Source organism: Vanessa cardui, chromosome 14, assembly GCF_905220365.1.
Source record: "Vanessa cardui chromosome 14, ilVanCard2.1, whole genome shotgun sequence".
NCBI classification, from domain to species: Eukaryota; Metazoa; Arthropoda; class Insecta; order Lepidoptera; family Nymphalidae; genus Vanessa; species Vanessa cardui.
Window position 1 is genome coordinate 8,997,493 of NC_061136.1, and position 14,927 is coordinate 9,012,419.

General features: G+C 29.5%; 1 protein-coding gene across 1 annotated transcript; it reads right to left on the reverse strand.

Moving 5' to 3' along the window:
* Positions 1-9,356: 9,356 nt before the first annotated feature.
* LOC124535409 lies at positions 9,357-14,772 on the reverse strand. Its single transcript, XM_047111619.1, has 6 exons — positions 14,519-14,772; positions 13,640-14,021; positions 12,670-12,885; positions 12,288-12,450; positions 10,174-10,304; positions 9,357-9,449 (listed from the first exon to the last, which is right to left on the reverse strand). Exons 1-6 carry the CDS (start codon positions 14,770-14,772, stop codon positions 9,357-9,359), a joined length of 1,239 nt encoding a protein of 412 aa, XP_046967575.1.
* Between the last annotated feature and the right edge of the window lie 155 nt (positions 14,773-14,927).

Consider the following 14,927-nt stretch of genomic DNA (forward strand, 5'->3'; position numbering starts at 1 on the left):
CATGTCCTCGTGAATTATGCTTTTAGTTTCTGAATATTTTAACGTGACGTACATATATATCATTTTATGATTTAAATTTTTAAATATTGATTACTTACTTTCCATAAAAATATTTTATTCATTAGAAATTCAAGCCTTTCAAATTTATTGTTATGTTGAAAATAAAATTTTGATAACCGTAAAAATACTGTTTAAATTGTCGAATTTAGTTAAAGATTTAAAAAATCTTTGTTTTTCTAAAACATTATTATTATTCGTAAAATTAAATATATATCTTCTATATTGCATACTATTGCAATATAGAATATATTTATTAAATTAAATGATTGCAATTACTACTTCGCTTGAAAAGCTACTATAATAGATCAGATACGCTTTATTGTGGTGTATAGAGAAATAGAAGTTGATATTGTGAATGTCGATAATCGGCGTAACTAACAAGGAGCCGTAGTATGAACTGATGAACTAACAATAGATTTGATTCTGACATATTGCGCTCGGCGTCAGTCGTTAGCCGACTCCATTATTTATAGGCAATCTTCGTCAACGTCAATGCTCCGTTCAAGCACCGCGGTTATTCAATGATGCCATATTGTGTTCGGAACTTGTGACATAATTTGAAATTAACTCCATGAAACTGAAAGGACGTACATTGCAGTGATAGTTTATACTTGTATTTTTTGTTATAGCAACATTGACTGATTTTTTTATAATGTTTCTTAAAATTACTAAAATCTTTAATCAATTTCTATAAATATTGCTGATTGCTTTCGTCAATAAAATAAAATAAATATCGTCAGACCCATATCACCATTTAACAGTATTCATATCAATTAGGTAAATCTTTTTCTCCTATCACATCTCCGAATTCTGTAGTAGTACAGTCTACTCAGTAACATATAGATCTGTTCACTCACGAAGGCGTGGGCCAAATTATCGACATACATTAGTGTGCGTGAGATATAAGAATAACATAAAGAATAAAGATAGCAAATAAATATACAAATAACATTTGTTATAGCATGCCGATAAAATATAACGTAGAGGCGCACGTTGTCTTGTGTACATTCTATATTCATATAAAGGCTTCGTATTTATTCTTCCTGTGACTTCCCTTGGACCAAATTTCTTTGGCCAAAGATTAGCTAGCCTACAGCCTGCTTATAATATATTTTTCACCGAAACAATCGGATAATCCAAAATAATTTCGTATCCGTAACCGTATCTGAATTTGGTGAAATATTATTCTTATCCTATTCTATCCTATCCAACACTATCCTAACATATCCATAGCTAGGGAGTAGTTGTGCTATATGTAATTTCTGATATGGATCAAAGTACTGTTTAATTTAAAATCTTATATTATAAATATCTTATAATATAAGATTTTAAATTAAACAGTACTTTGATTATCTTATATTACATAAGATAATCGGTGAGATTACAATTAATAAATATTATTAAACGTCGATTTAGAAATTTGAACAAGTCACTTATAGATATGCCATTTACTGTATTTTCATTCTAAAACCATAAAGTACAGTAAAACTTATATATTTTAAAAATCGGTTTATGTATGCGTGCATGTGATTTGAGTAAAAAAAAAAAACAAACTAAAATATCTTCTTAAAAATATTAGTATGATACACAACGTGTCATATATATGAGGGTAAGCGTTCAAAATACAAATGTTAAGCCACAAAATTATAGGAAGCTGTATTTACTGCAGATAGAAAATGTTTCTGCTGGAAGCTATTTTCTAAAACGATAAAATAATATTATAGAGGAAACAGAAAAAAATATTATAAAAATTTCACCCACAATCATTTTATAGACGTTTAACTGTAATTAATAAAAATATATATAGTCTTATTTTTTTTTTTAGACGAAGTGATTTAAATAAATATCGAATGCAATCTCGTAGAAGGTATTTGTTTTGATTAACGTAATATATATTAATAAAAAATAAGATCTATTTGTTAAGAATATATTAGACAAAACGTTCCCCCGTTATAATCTTTAAATAATAAGATTTAGAGGAATATACTCAGTACATAATGTAATCAGTATCAAGTCAAGTCATTTAGCCACCCGCACCGTGGTAATACATTTTACCGCAGGGCTCGCTTTTTTTTAGCTTATATAGAAATATCTATTCTTGTAAAAACTGGTGCAAAATGTATGTTCGCGTTTAATTCTTTATCTATACATACATAATAAACATAATAGTGTCTGTTTGTAATATTAAAATAACCGCTTTTTACTAAATGCATATGTTTGTATGCAAGGTACATATACCTAAATTACATTTAAATATTTGTTTGTCTGTTTGTTACGGCTAATTTCTGGAACGAATGGACCAATTTCGATTTGGAATTTTCGCTGGTAAAGAGTTGGTGTAATAAGGAGTAAGTTAACCTACTTTACACATCGGGTGCCTCTTAGCAACGACTGAATATCACAATACAAAATTAATAACTAATAGTAAAATCTACGAACAAACCAACATATTTATTAATGCTTATCGCGCACGAATTCGCGGGCACAGCTTGTATCAAATAAATTGAAAGGTTTTGATTCATTTCGTTTCTTGTTTAAACTAATTACTATTATGCCTTAACATCTTTAATGCCTACAATGTTGTAGAATATTAATTTGTTGCATATACATTTTACATAAATAGCCAAAATATTTATAACATGTATTTAAAGCTACTTAACAACAATATTTATGTATGTTAAATATAATATCTACCAGAGGATATAATCGCAGCAAACTCACATGCTTAGAAGAACTACGTGGAACAACCAAAGCGAATAGCGTTTTATTAATGCAATGCATGAATTATTAGAACACTTTAAAGTATTTTTATAAGTTATTGCTTAATGTATAGTTTTTATGTAATATTAAACCGATAGAAATTCTTACACTTTATACATAGTGCTAAAAAATTAAAAATTAATTTAAAACAATGTTTGTTTAATGGAATAATCTTTTCTTCCTTTTATTATGCATATTATGCATGAAATGGCTGAAAAACAGGACCTCGGTACCTTTATAAGCTAACTGAACAAAGAGTTAGTTATGTAGAAAGGAATGGTACAGTAACGACTGCATTAAAAGTTTATAAAATACGAGTACAATAATACACATCATACTATGCAAAAAATTAATTGTTCAAAAGAAATAAAATATCAGCAAAATTTTAAATAAAGCTATGATTATAAGGATTTGTTAAAAAAATAGTGAGTACAATTTTTATCTTAATATGGGTTTTTCATTTTCATTTCTTGCCATGTAGTAGAAATAACACAGATATTTCTTTTATGGAAAATACGCTCGTCAAAGAGCCAATATTTTATAAAAGGTTTTTTACAAGCCAATGGTATTAATATCTACTTTAAAATATTAATCTCTTCAGCGCCGACATATGCATGGATTTGCCTATTCGATTTATTGCACCTGCCCTCGCTTTTTCATTTGCTCGGACAAATTTGCTAAAAACAATAAAGTAATGAAAAATAATCATAATGAAATGTGATCTGTTTATCTTATCGTTTTGCGATTATAAATATTGATGGATATTTTTAATTAAATGAAGGTTGAATATTTTGCTGATATATTTAGCCAATTTCATATAAAGTATAAACAGATAAGATTCTTTTTTATTTATACTTTTACGCGTTGTACTTTATTTTTTATTTTAACATCAATTAACTTTCAACTCAATCACGATTAAACATATAAATAGGGGAATTCTACCCACAAGGGTAGATAACAGGTAGAAAAAGAAGATGTTCACGAAATGTTACGGATGGAAAAACATCAAAGTAAAACGGAACGTAACTAATATAAAAACTTTACCATGTAATTTATCATTTAGAACAGACTGCCAAGGAAATTATTTCTCAAAACAATTATAAATAGAAAGCAACAAACTTTGACCTCACAATGTGTTTTCGACAGATATCTATGGCACACATTGGTTGCATTTACGGCGTCCCGAAGACATTACAAAAGCCATTCCCTTATCTAATGTTCTTCTTAAATTTATTTAACTTTTCCACGCCCTAACATCTTAGAAATCGTCCGATAAATATGTCAACAAGAAAAGGTCACCAAATCATGAGGGAATCGATTCCTATTCAGCTTCTTATTATGTAAACGAAAGTTTTGTGTTTATTTTGCTTACTCAGAATTTCTTAGAACCTGCTTATTTATCTAATTCACAAGCAGACTTTAATTCATTTATACGCAAAAATATTCGATCATTTCAACAGAGTCCAATAAAATAATTTTTTTCTATTGATGATTACCTATATTTTCTGTTTATATTTCCGACTACACTTAAGTCAGGATGGGAGGCACGATAAACGTCCACAAAATTAATATCAAGATATAAAATAATAAAAGTATTTATTTAGACATATACTACGACCAAAAATACAAAGCAATACCAACTCATAACTAAGCCTGTGTTCATACATTTTATTAACTACTAACCCAAAATTATGTTCGCAATAGTAACGGTTATTTTCAAAAAATGAACTCAATTGCTTCTTTTATAAATTAAATTTATTTGTTTACTTTCCTTATACTTATCAAGAGTTAAAAAATGCAAAAAAATAGTTCCATACAGACGCGACGACAAAGGGCACAGCACAAATTTCCGAAATTAAATATCTAATTCAGTAAGTCCAGTCCATTAACTATGAAAAAATGGACGAATGAACAGTTAAAGAAAGAATAAAATTTTGTTGAGCTATAAATTAACCGGCCCCGAGGGTGAGCTTCGCAATCTGCATTAGCCGAGACGCACTTCTTTCCAGCGATTAAATGAAATTTCATGCTCGGTTGCCTACGGAAACTCACTGGACAAAGGTCCGAGATATTTAAATTGAATGCTTTTAATCCGACAAGATATCCTACTTTTTCTAGAATTACCTTTGCTAAGTCTATGATTGGATTCATATCGAACACTTTTATTGGAGTTAGAAACTATCGACTGTTCAGAAATTTAATCCTAGAATTTTCTAATTAACGTGTTCTCTAGAAAGGTAAAAGTTATGTTTATATTAATATGATTTTCAATTAATTTTAGAATTATATCTGTGTTAAAATATATTTGGAACTGATATTTTGTAGCTCTTGAATGTTCTTGATACAGTAAGTGAGAATAAACACAATCAAACCGTCATTATGTTTGATCTAACAAATAATATATGGTTTCTACAAAATATCAAGTATCGAATGTTTAAAATTGAGTATCCTATAATATCAATACCAGCAGTATTATTCTGTAAGAATTAACTTCCTATATATCTTACTAGTGGTGGGTTGAGGTTGGGTATAAGTAGCTTTGCCTGTGACCTTGTAGGCGTTTGGATTAAACAAAAAAAAATTGTAGCATAAGTTACCCCGTATTATATCTGCCAATGAAAGTTCCAGAGATCAGCCGGAACAAACAGACAGAGAGGCAGGCAAAAATTGTGATTTTGGTATATGTATCATATACATACACATGCATTGAGTAAAAAAGGGCTATTTTAATATTACAAACAGAATCATTCAACACTGACAATTAACGATCGTGATTTTAGAGTCTACCCTTACACAATAACTCTACTGTCAATAATCCAAACTATGAACGCTATTTATGTTTTGGAAAGGATTCTTATCTTCATTACTGACTATTTTGCGATGTACTTACATACGACACATATGTTATTCCATCATATTTAAAATCAATCCATGTAACTATGTATGTAAGCTAAAATTAATTTGTCTCTGTAATCAAAAACCAAATAATTGGAAAGTCTCATTTCTATATTTACTACATTTTTTCTTATCTCTTGGTAGTCCTGGTAGGATCTAATTACATAAATAATTTGTACGAAGTGCTTAGTACGTTGCATTACTTATCAGGGGTAACTTTACTTTCTAAGAAATCTCATGCTAAGAAAACGTGTGCCGCATGAGCCTGATAGACTCGACCAAGCAAACAGCGTAATAGTTAATGGGTAAATATATTTCAATTATATCATTGTTTTGAGATGTTAAATCATTAACGATCGACTTTTGTTAAATTAAATTGAATATAAACATCTATTATAACAGAAAATTGCCAGTGCTGATAAAAGCAGTTTAATTCAGTCTCACGGATGTTACATTGAGTTGATTCTCTTCATTTAAAGCTTCTAATTATCTTTATAAAAAGCTAAAAGAAGTGCACAAATTGGGCAATCTTTGCTTCAGATATTATAGAATAAATAAATATACCATTACCAAATTTTGCTACAAGGACCATTTATGAGGGAAAAGGTAATATGATAAGACCACAGAACACTTTAAGCGACCTCGTTCACAAAAGAACTATATTGTCTTTGACACACTTCAAAATATTAACTCTTTATTTTATCTAATTAATATTTTATATAATATTATCTGTGTAAACTTTAACCTCGTTTTAACATTTAAGTTAAAATAAAAAAGACTTATTGTTTTCATACGCAATCACTTTAGAAGACAGTAATTGTTTTACAAAATACTTAAATAAAAATATTGCGTAAAAAGCTTTAGTCTGTGGAAATACAAAGAGTTTAATTTTACTAAACATTAATAAATCACATAATTGTAAATAATTATAAGCTGTGATTTTTATTATCTTTAAGCTCACATTAAATACGGGAAAACCATTATAAACCAAATATAGTTCAGAAAAGGGAAATGTATCGTCACATTGATGGATTTAAATTTTTAAAGAGAACTCGAAAGCTTGTTGAGCACTCCATTTCTGTGAGATTCTTCCTTTTTTCCGAATTTTAAATTTCTTTATGTACTCCGATTTTAAAACGGTGCACAAATTTAGTACTAAGTAATTACAATTACATTTTAAGAATCAAAAAGTCTTGTAACCTTATATTTAACAGTGTATAATTTATTTATAATCGATGTGCATCATTGATCTGGATAAATGATTGTGTTCCAAATAAAAGGACAGACTGTTAGCTCATTGCCAAAGAGAAGGTACACTAAAACGTCTTCGAGCGCTTGGTGCATTTACAAAATAAGGAGTAGTTTAAGTTCTTACTGACACGTTGACATTCGAATATATAAATATTTCTTTATCATGGCATATTCATAATAACAAAAACTATAGTAAGTGATATGATGAAAATAAGATTAAACTAAAAATACCTGAGCACGCTTGGTCCGGATTTACGTATCGCAATCGAAAGCCCGGATCTATCCCCTTCTGCACTAATCGAGCAATTTCTCCCATGTTATTAAGGGAAAATGGGAATATTTGCAGGCCGTTGCGTTCTTAAAACGAGTTCCTTATAGGCGGCATTGAATCTTTAAACAAATTTTTCGACCTACCAACCCGAGAAGCCACTTTATGGTATGGGATAAAAACGCTTTTTACACCATTCAACCTTCCGTTGTTTATCTTTACATCAAGTTTATGAATCTAATTACTTGTGGTTCATAAATTACATTACGTTATCCTGCCAGATTACTAAGATGGAAACGTAAGTGATAATTTAAAATACTATGAAACACAAACGATATTTCCCCGGGGCAACGTTAATGTTCCGGTGGTAGCGTTCGTCCATTCGACCGAATCTCTGGAAATTAAGGCAGGAAAAAAGTCAATAAATCCAAGCAAGCTGGGGCAGATAACGAATGTCTCTAGAGCGACACAACTCGGCTGGAAAATCGCAGGAGCTCGCTTGCGTTAATGTGACCTTAAGACCTTCAATATTCCACTTTATTTTAACTAAGAACCAAGTTATTGATCTACTATCATTTCTAAACTTTAAGGTATATTTTCTAATAAATATGTAAGTTATTAAAAGTTTGAGTACCTTCACTCATGATTCATAACTTCTTGAAGATTTTCAAATGTTATAAAGTAATTAAATTGCAGAGGAAAGTTAGCGCGTCGCGAATGCCGACCGGTCCACTAGTAGAAGTTGGTCAACTAATCCAAGTTTTCCCGTACGGACTAATGAGACGAGTTTGATTTGAATTCCCCGCACACTAAGAATATAGGCACTCACCTTTAATGCTGTTTTTTTACTAATCTTTTTAGATGACTTGAGTATAAAAGATTTCCAAATAATTTTATTGAAAATTTATCTATCGAATTTTATAATATTTTTTATAACAACCCTTATAACGTTATAAATGACTCGCTTATTATTTCTTGTTTACAATGCATGCTTCATGGGCGGTGGTAGTTAGTTTCCATTAGGTAAACCTCCAACTCGTTTACTATATGCACCATACAAAAAACAGTAGTTTATAACTACACATTTTTAACGCAACAATTCCATTGGTGACTATATTAAGATTTAATATTAATCGAAATATGTACCAATACAAGCAAATATACAGTACATTTTGGTCAACTAAAGAAAATTATACACACTATAGCAAATTTTGATCTGTGTTGATTCAGGTTAAATCATACGTTTTGTAAAATCTCAAGAAAATTAGATATCTAAACGTATGAGGATTCGCCTGAAGCGTTATTTAGATACTGAAACTAAGACCGGAGTTGGAAAATTATCGTAGAGGCATGTTATCTCTTATGTTAATAATAGTGAACGTACAAACTTACTAGTACTTGGAACCTGTGATGTATAAACATAATTTAACGTTCGGGTGATTTCTATAATCAATGCCTACTTAATACTGCATTAAAATCTAATTAAACGCAAAATCTAAAGGCGCTATGTATAGTATGTTTACATACAGTTTACATTTTCTACAAACAATATATCAACGTAAATACGATAAATTTAAAATCTTATAATATACACATTATGAAAACACTTCAATTTATAAACTTCCTCGAGAAATCAATGAACTCATTTTCTCCTAAAGGGAATTCAGGAAGTTTCTTAACTAATTGATATAACAGCTCTACGAGCTTTATTGCTCCTCACGTCGACAAACAAAGCGTTTTGCCTTCGTAATGGAAATTACATACCCTGAGGTCGGAAATCAAATTGACAGAAGAGGTTAAACAAACGATGTGGTCAGGGAGCCCAGACCGTGGTCCGCCGAATATTAATCGGTTGGTAAATGCGCTTTTATTTGTTTTTCCTTTACCGCGTTAGCACGCCAGACGTCTGGCCAATGGATCAAGCCAACACTCCCGACTCGGGTAATCGAATGGCGGCAAATCGAATTGATGCCCCTAATACTGAATCTCGAAATTAAGAAATTCTTCAGCTCCCGATATATTTTTGTGCTTTTGAACGTTAATGAAAATATTCAATCTTAAAAATAATTTATTTTATTTCATGTTATAATCATAACAGAGTTTTTTGAAAATCTTCATATTATTAATATTTACTTGTAAAGCTGCTGCCATCCTCGTCTTTGAGAGATTGATTAATGATGTTCTCGTGCAATATTTTTTTACAGTGTGATATCATCTAAAATGTAGTTAAATAAAGAGAAAATATTAAAGTTTCGGTATATATATTAAAACTAGATATTGATTTCTTGATTCACAATGATTTTTAATTTAACTATATGGAATTATAGACATAGCATCTATAATTCTATAATGTAAATATAAGAATAATATATATCATAAAAAACTTCTTTCGTACTTATATTACGAAGATAATAATTGAATTTATTAAAATTATTCATTCAACTAAATTCGGGGATAACATTTGCATATAATAAAATAAATCATAAGCTGGTTTGATTTACTTATAAAGTTCTAAGTAAAACTGAAGATTTAAGTTTTGTAATGTATACGACTTCTTCTAGACAAACATACTGCCAATGTTCTAAGCGTGACATGATTTCAATGAGTTTTAAACCACTTAGTTTTGTAAAAGCAGTTATATTAGTAAGAAGCATTTTTATAAACAATATTGAAATTTCTGGATATTAGAATAATTTGTAGAGATTTTTTTAATAAAATGGGCTTAAGAGTAGTAGTAGTTAGTAGAATAGAGATGGTCGTACCCTAATAGGTACGCCTAAAAGAGGTTTCACATTAAAAATGTAAGGCAATTTTATATATTCGCGTAAAATACATTTTTAATGACATACAAAAATAAAATCAATGTTCTACATCTTATACGAAGTCACAAATGTTTAATAAAAGTCGACTTTTAAAGTAATTAATGATATAATAATAACCTCCTTATGGCGTTTTGTGACTTCTTGATTCATTCTTTTTATTTCTTGCTTCAGGTGAATATCATTTTCGAAACGCTTATCCACCGACCAAGAACCATTGCTAAATACTACTGGCAAAACATAGGCATATCCTGTAATGATGATAAGCTTTTGTTACTATACGTACATATATAGTTATCAACATATTCGAGTATAAAAAGGATTCAAATCAACTACTTATAGAATATAATTATATCATTGTGTGCAAAATTTCAGCTCAATCAATATAGAACTGAAATTGAATTTGACTCACACATACAAACAGGAGAAGTTAAATAAAAGCTTGAAAAGGACAATGTGCTGATTTACTGACTTAGGAGTTTATTTTTATTTTTCACGTTCCAAGTTGCGACACTCAATTCTAGTAAATATTACATTATATTATGATGCTAATTAGTTGCGAAAAAATACTAGAAATAATGAAAATTGTTATGATGTCTGTAGTTTACTTTCTAACGAACCACTTTTAGTAGCGATTTGGATATCGTAATATGACTTAATTTTACGCTACATTTAAAAACAGAAAAGCTAGTTTTGTTAAAATGCGCTGATCCAGAAAAACTCTATACGATTCAATACAATATTTTTTAAATTAAAAACCCCATTTACTGAGAAAGATTTTAAACTGTATAACATCACGTTACTACCCATGGGGGAGCGGTAACGTTTCACGCGGATAAAATCACAGGCAACCAGCTAGTTGATATAAGATATAAAGTATTTTTGGAAAAGGAAATAAAAAGCTTTTTTTAAAGAACTAATAAATTGATGTTATATATATAAATTGATATATATAATTAAAGTATTTCTTATCTTTCATGTGGTATATGCAAATATGCAACCCAAAATATATATATTTATAATGTAAATACTGAATGAAATAAGGATAAACGCGAAAGTGTTCGTTGCTTAACAAAAGTTGCAGAGCAATGATCGACGTTTGATTGTTTGCCTAGTTTACGGACAGTAGTAGTTTTTGGTCGAAAAATTCTCGTTCTGAAAAACATTATGTAAATAATAAATTCAGGTATTTATAATTAATGAGTTATTGTAAGCCTTATTGTAATTCCTCTCCGTTCTTCTTGATGTAAGCTTCATTCTAAACCATCGATAGCTTTGCATTTATACCCGTTCTCTGAAGTTCCCAGTTATATTGTCATTAGCTATCGGTTTAATAAAGTTGTTTGTCGGTTAACGGTTATGGCTTCTTATAAAAAAAGAGCCTAAAATTATTTTATAACTTTATCAAATATGAGCTTGGCCTATTGTTTTTTTTTAATCAACTTAATACAAGTTGCCAAAAATAATTATAATATTAAATTACTACTCAACTCAAATTCACCTCCTTTCATCTTCTATTTGTCCAAAAATATAAAAAAAAGAAACTATAAAATTCTTTGTTATTTTTAGAAGATTGTGTTGCAGAATATTTTTAAGAAAATATATTTTTTTCTAATTAATAAAATCTCAAATAAAAATGAATAGCTTACAGCCTTATTTTTAAAGCACTAATCCATTAGAATTAAACTCTGATACGTTCGAATCAAACTCTGATGAGTTACTCACAATCATTACAGTAAAATTAGTTGTTTTCCTACTAATAATATAAGCAGTCAGTTTAACTGTTTTTTTTTTTATTGAAATTATATGTTTTCAAAATGCGCGCAATTATCTTAGAGTTCATGTAGTTAGTTACTTTTTGAATCGACAAACGGAGAAAATCTTTCGTACGAGGAAACGTACTTTTAAATTTTATTAATCGTAGTGCTAATTAATAGATAAAATGCCAAAAGTACTTTGTTACAATCCACTTAACTAAAACATACAATATATCAAGAGATCCTAAAAAAAAATTAAAATGAATCGGGTAAATAACATAGAAATGGAAGTATTGCATTAGAGAATTGAAATACAGTACCTAAGTAAAATACAGTAAAATACTTCTCCATGAATAAATACAAAATTGAAATATATTAATCTTAATAAAAGCACTGAAAAAGGATAAACAATAAGGCAGCTGAAACTCAAATTTTGTCAAATCGCTATTCAAATAGACGTAATTTCTTCCGCGTTACCTTTAATAGTTCCAAGTGAGCCGTCACTAATGACGCCCATGTTGTTATAAACTTTCTTGCCATCGTCGTGGATACGCGTTAACCAAATGTCTCTCAAAGTTTTGCTGAATTCCACAGCCCTATAAATACATCCGTACGGATTCTTCGACGCAGATGACGCCACCTTTTTACATAACTTTATTGAGATATTAACCTTGCTTTATAATTTAATGCCTTACATTATTAAAAAGTTAATAATTACCTCCTATATATTATTTAATATAAGAAAAACTGAACTATAAATCAGTCAACTCATCAGGTATATAGTTTTATGCTTGAAATATACATAATAGTTTAATATACGCATTTCTATTTAATAATAAATAATGATCATACTCAATACCTTTTCGATGAGTTCTTTCTTCAACCATGAAGCGCTAAACTGGGTCGAATCTAAGTTTAATGATTCCAAGAGATCTTTTCCAATTATATTATTCTCATTACAATGCGAGTCACCATCAACCTCATCATGGATAATTAAAGGTCTCTCGACTTCAATATGAAACACATCATCATTCGCGGCCCAAACAAGCACGTCATTAATGACGTTACAATGCACCTAAGGGTTTATTTTATATTTAAATTTTATTTAAACTCGGAGCCTTTGACTTAGTTGTGTATTGAATTAATTAGCGTGACTTTAAAATTAGGAACATTATTGGGGTATACAAAACAAGATGAAAGAAAAATTAAACGTACAATATTTAATTTTAATTTAATATTACTTATTTTTAAATAATTAATTCGAATTAAATGAAAATTATAGCGACAAGAGAAAGTGGTAATCAGAAAATTTCATCAAAGCAATACACTAATTGTTCTCAAGTTTGTTTGTATTTAAATTATTTCCTCATTTTGTTTATTGTGTTTGAGTACGAAACAATAGTATTATGAATAAATATTTTGATCCATATAATTAATTTCCACTGTATAACGTATCTTAAAATAATGATGATATCTATGTGGCCTATTTCAAGAGAGATCATACGACATATATGTGCACAAACACAAGTGCAATCTCAAATTCGACACAAACGGAAAGAGTGCAGCGGCAGGAGTCCTTCGTGCTTATAGAAGCATAGCAGAGGTTTGAACCCAGAACCTCAGAATATGCAGTTTTAAAGCACCAAACCAAGGAGGAGTTAACCAAATAAACATAAATATAAATAAACATAATATCCAGTGATGAGCTTGTGATACGTTAGCGTATTATTAGCGTGTCATATTCACACAGACAATGGTTAAAATAAATGTATGTTTTCAAAGCTTAAATCGTGTTGTTTTAATTGTTTTATATTAAATTTAAAAATTACGTTTAAGTAATCACCCAATACAGACTTTGTTATAGCTGTAAGGGGAGTTGGACAGAAATATATATCAGATGGCATATTTGATGACATTGAATGAAGAATATCAATAGCAACAAGACCATCAGTTAAAAATATAGGCTTTCTTTCTTTAACGGGTAGAGATTTTTCTGATTTTGCGTGTTTATTACTTTTTCTGTTCGTATTAATTTTTTTTGTTGTTTCTCCTTCTTTGTCATCTAGTTCACTAGGCCAGCTAAAGCTGTTTGCTAATTTTATTATTAAATATAAAGCATTAAATTGGTCCTCTATATTTTTCTCATGAAATAACATTAAGTTTGGATTGTCAAAATCTGTCATGAAACAAAAAACATCGCCATCTGTTACCCTGCAACAAATATAATTATAATTTTTTTTTCTAGGAAATTACGACAAACACAAATCTAGAGGGCAAATAATGGTAAACTGCGCACAAGAAAAAACTTCAGTAGAGCAAAACGTATGATAAAAGTTTGTGAGGAAATTCGCCATTTTTAAATTCATTAGTGATAGATATGGAAATCCGTAATTAAGCTTGCGTCTAAGAATAAAGGTTTATCGTCAAAGCGCTATCGAAAAATCATTTCTTAAGAAGTTAATTTGGAAATCAAAGCTTATATGGAAGTTTGTCATTTTAAGACATAGTTAGGCTTCTGTTTCAGAATATTTACTTGAATGAGGCTTAAAAGAATCAACAAGTATTTTGATTATACAAGTTATAGAAATTTTACTAATTATGCTTTCAAGAAATAATAATTTTCATACTGCGTACCTAAGCAAGATGATGCAATAGCAATTTCAACTGAACTGAATAGAACTATTAAAAGGACTTGTCATTTATATTACCTCGGTATATCTGAGGACACTTTGATAGAATTATTGCATGAAAAGGCACAGGATTCTATCTCCAATATAAAAGCTTCTGCAGCCCTGATATTATTAGTATACACTATTAGATACATATCGATCAATTGATTTTCACCAAACACAACACCAGACATAATTTTCACTATAAATAATTGTGTCGCTGGTGCAAGTGGATTAACCACATAAACTTTAAGAGGTTCTAACAACGGCTTACTAATTTCCGAAGAAGTCATTTAGATTTGTAACGTACAAAAAATAGCTGAAGAATATTTTAATATGCAATTCCTTCCTCTTGGAAAACGTACCTATTTATTTTTTAATTTACGAAACTTTATGCAGATAACTCAACAAAAAGAACATACATGTAAAGAGTATTTACTGACGTAGC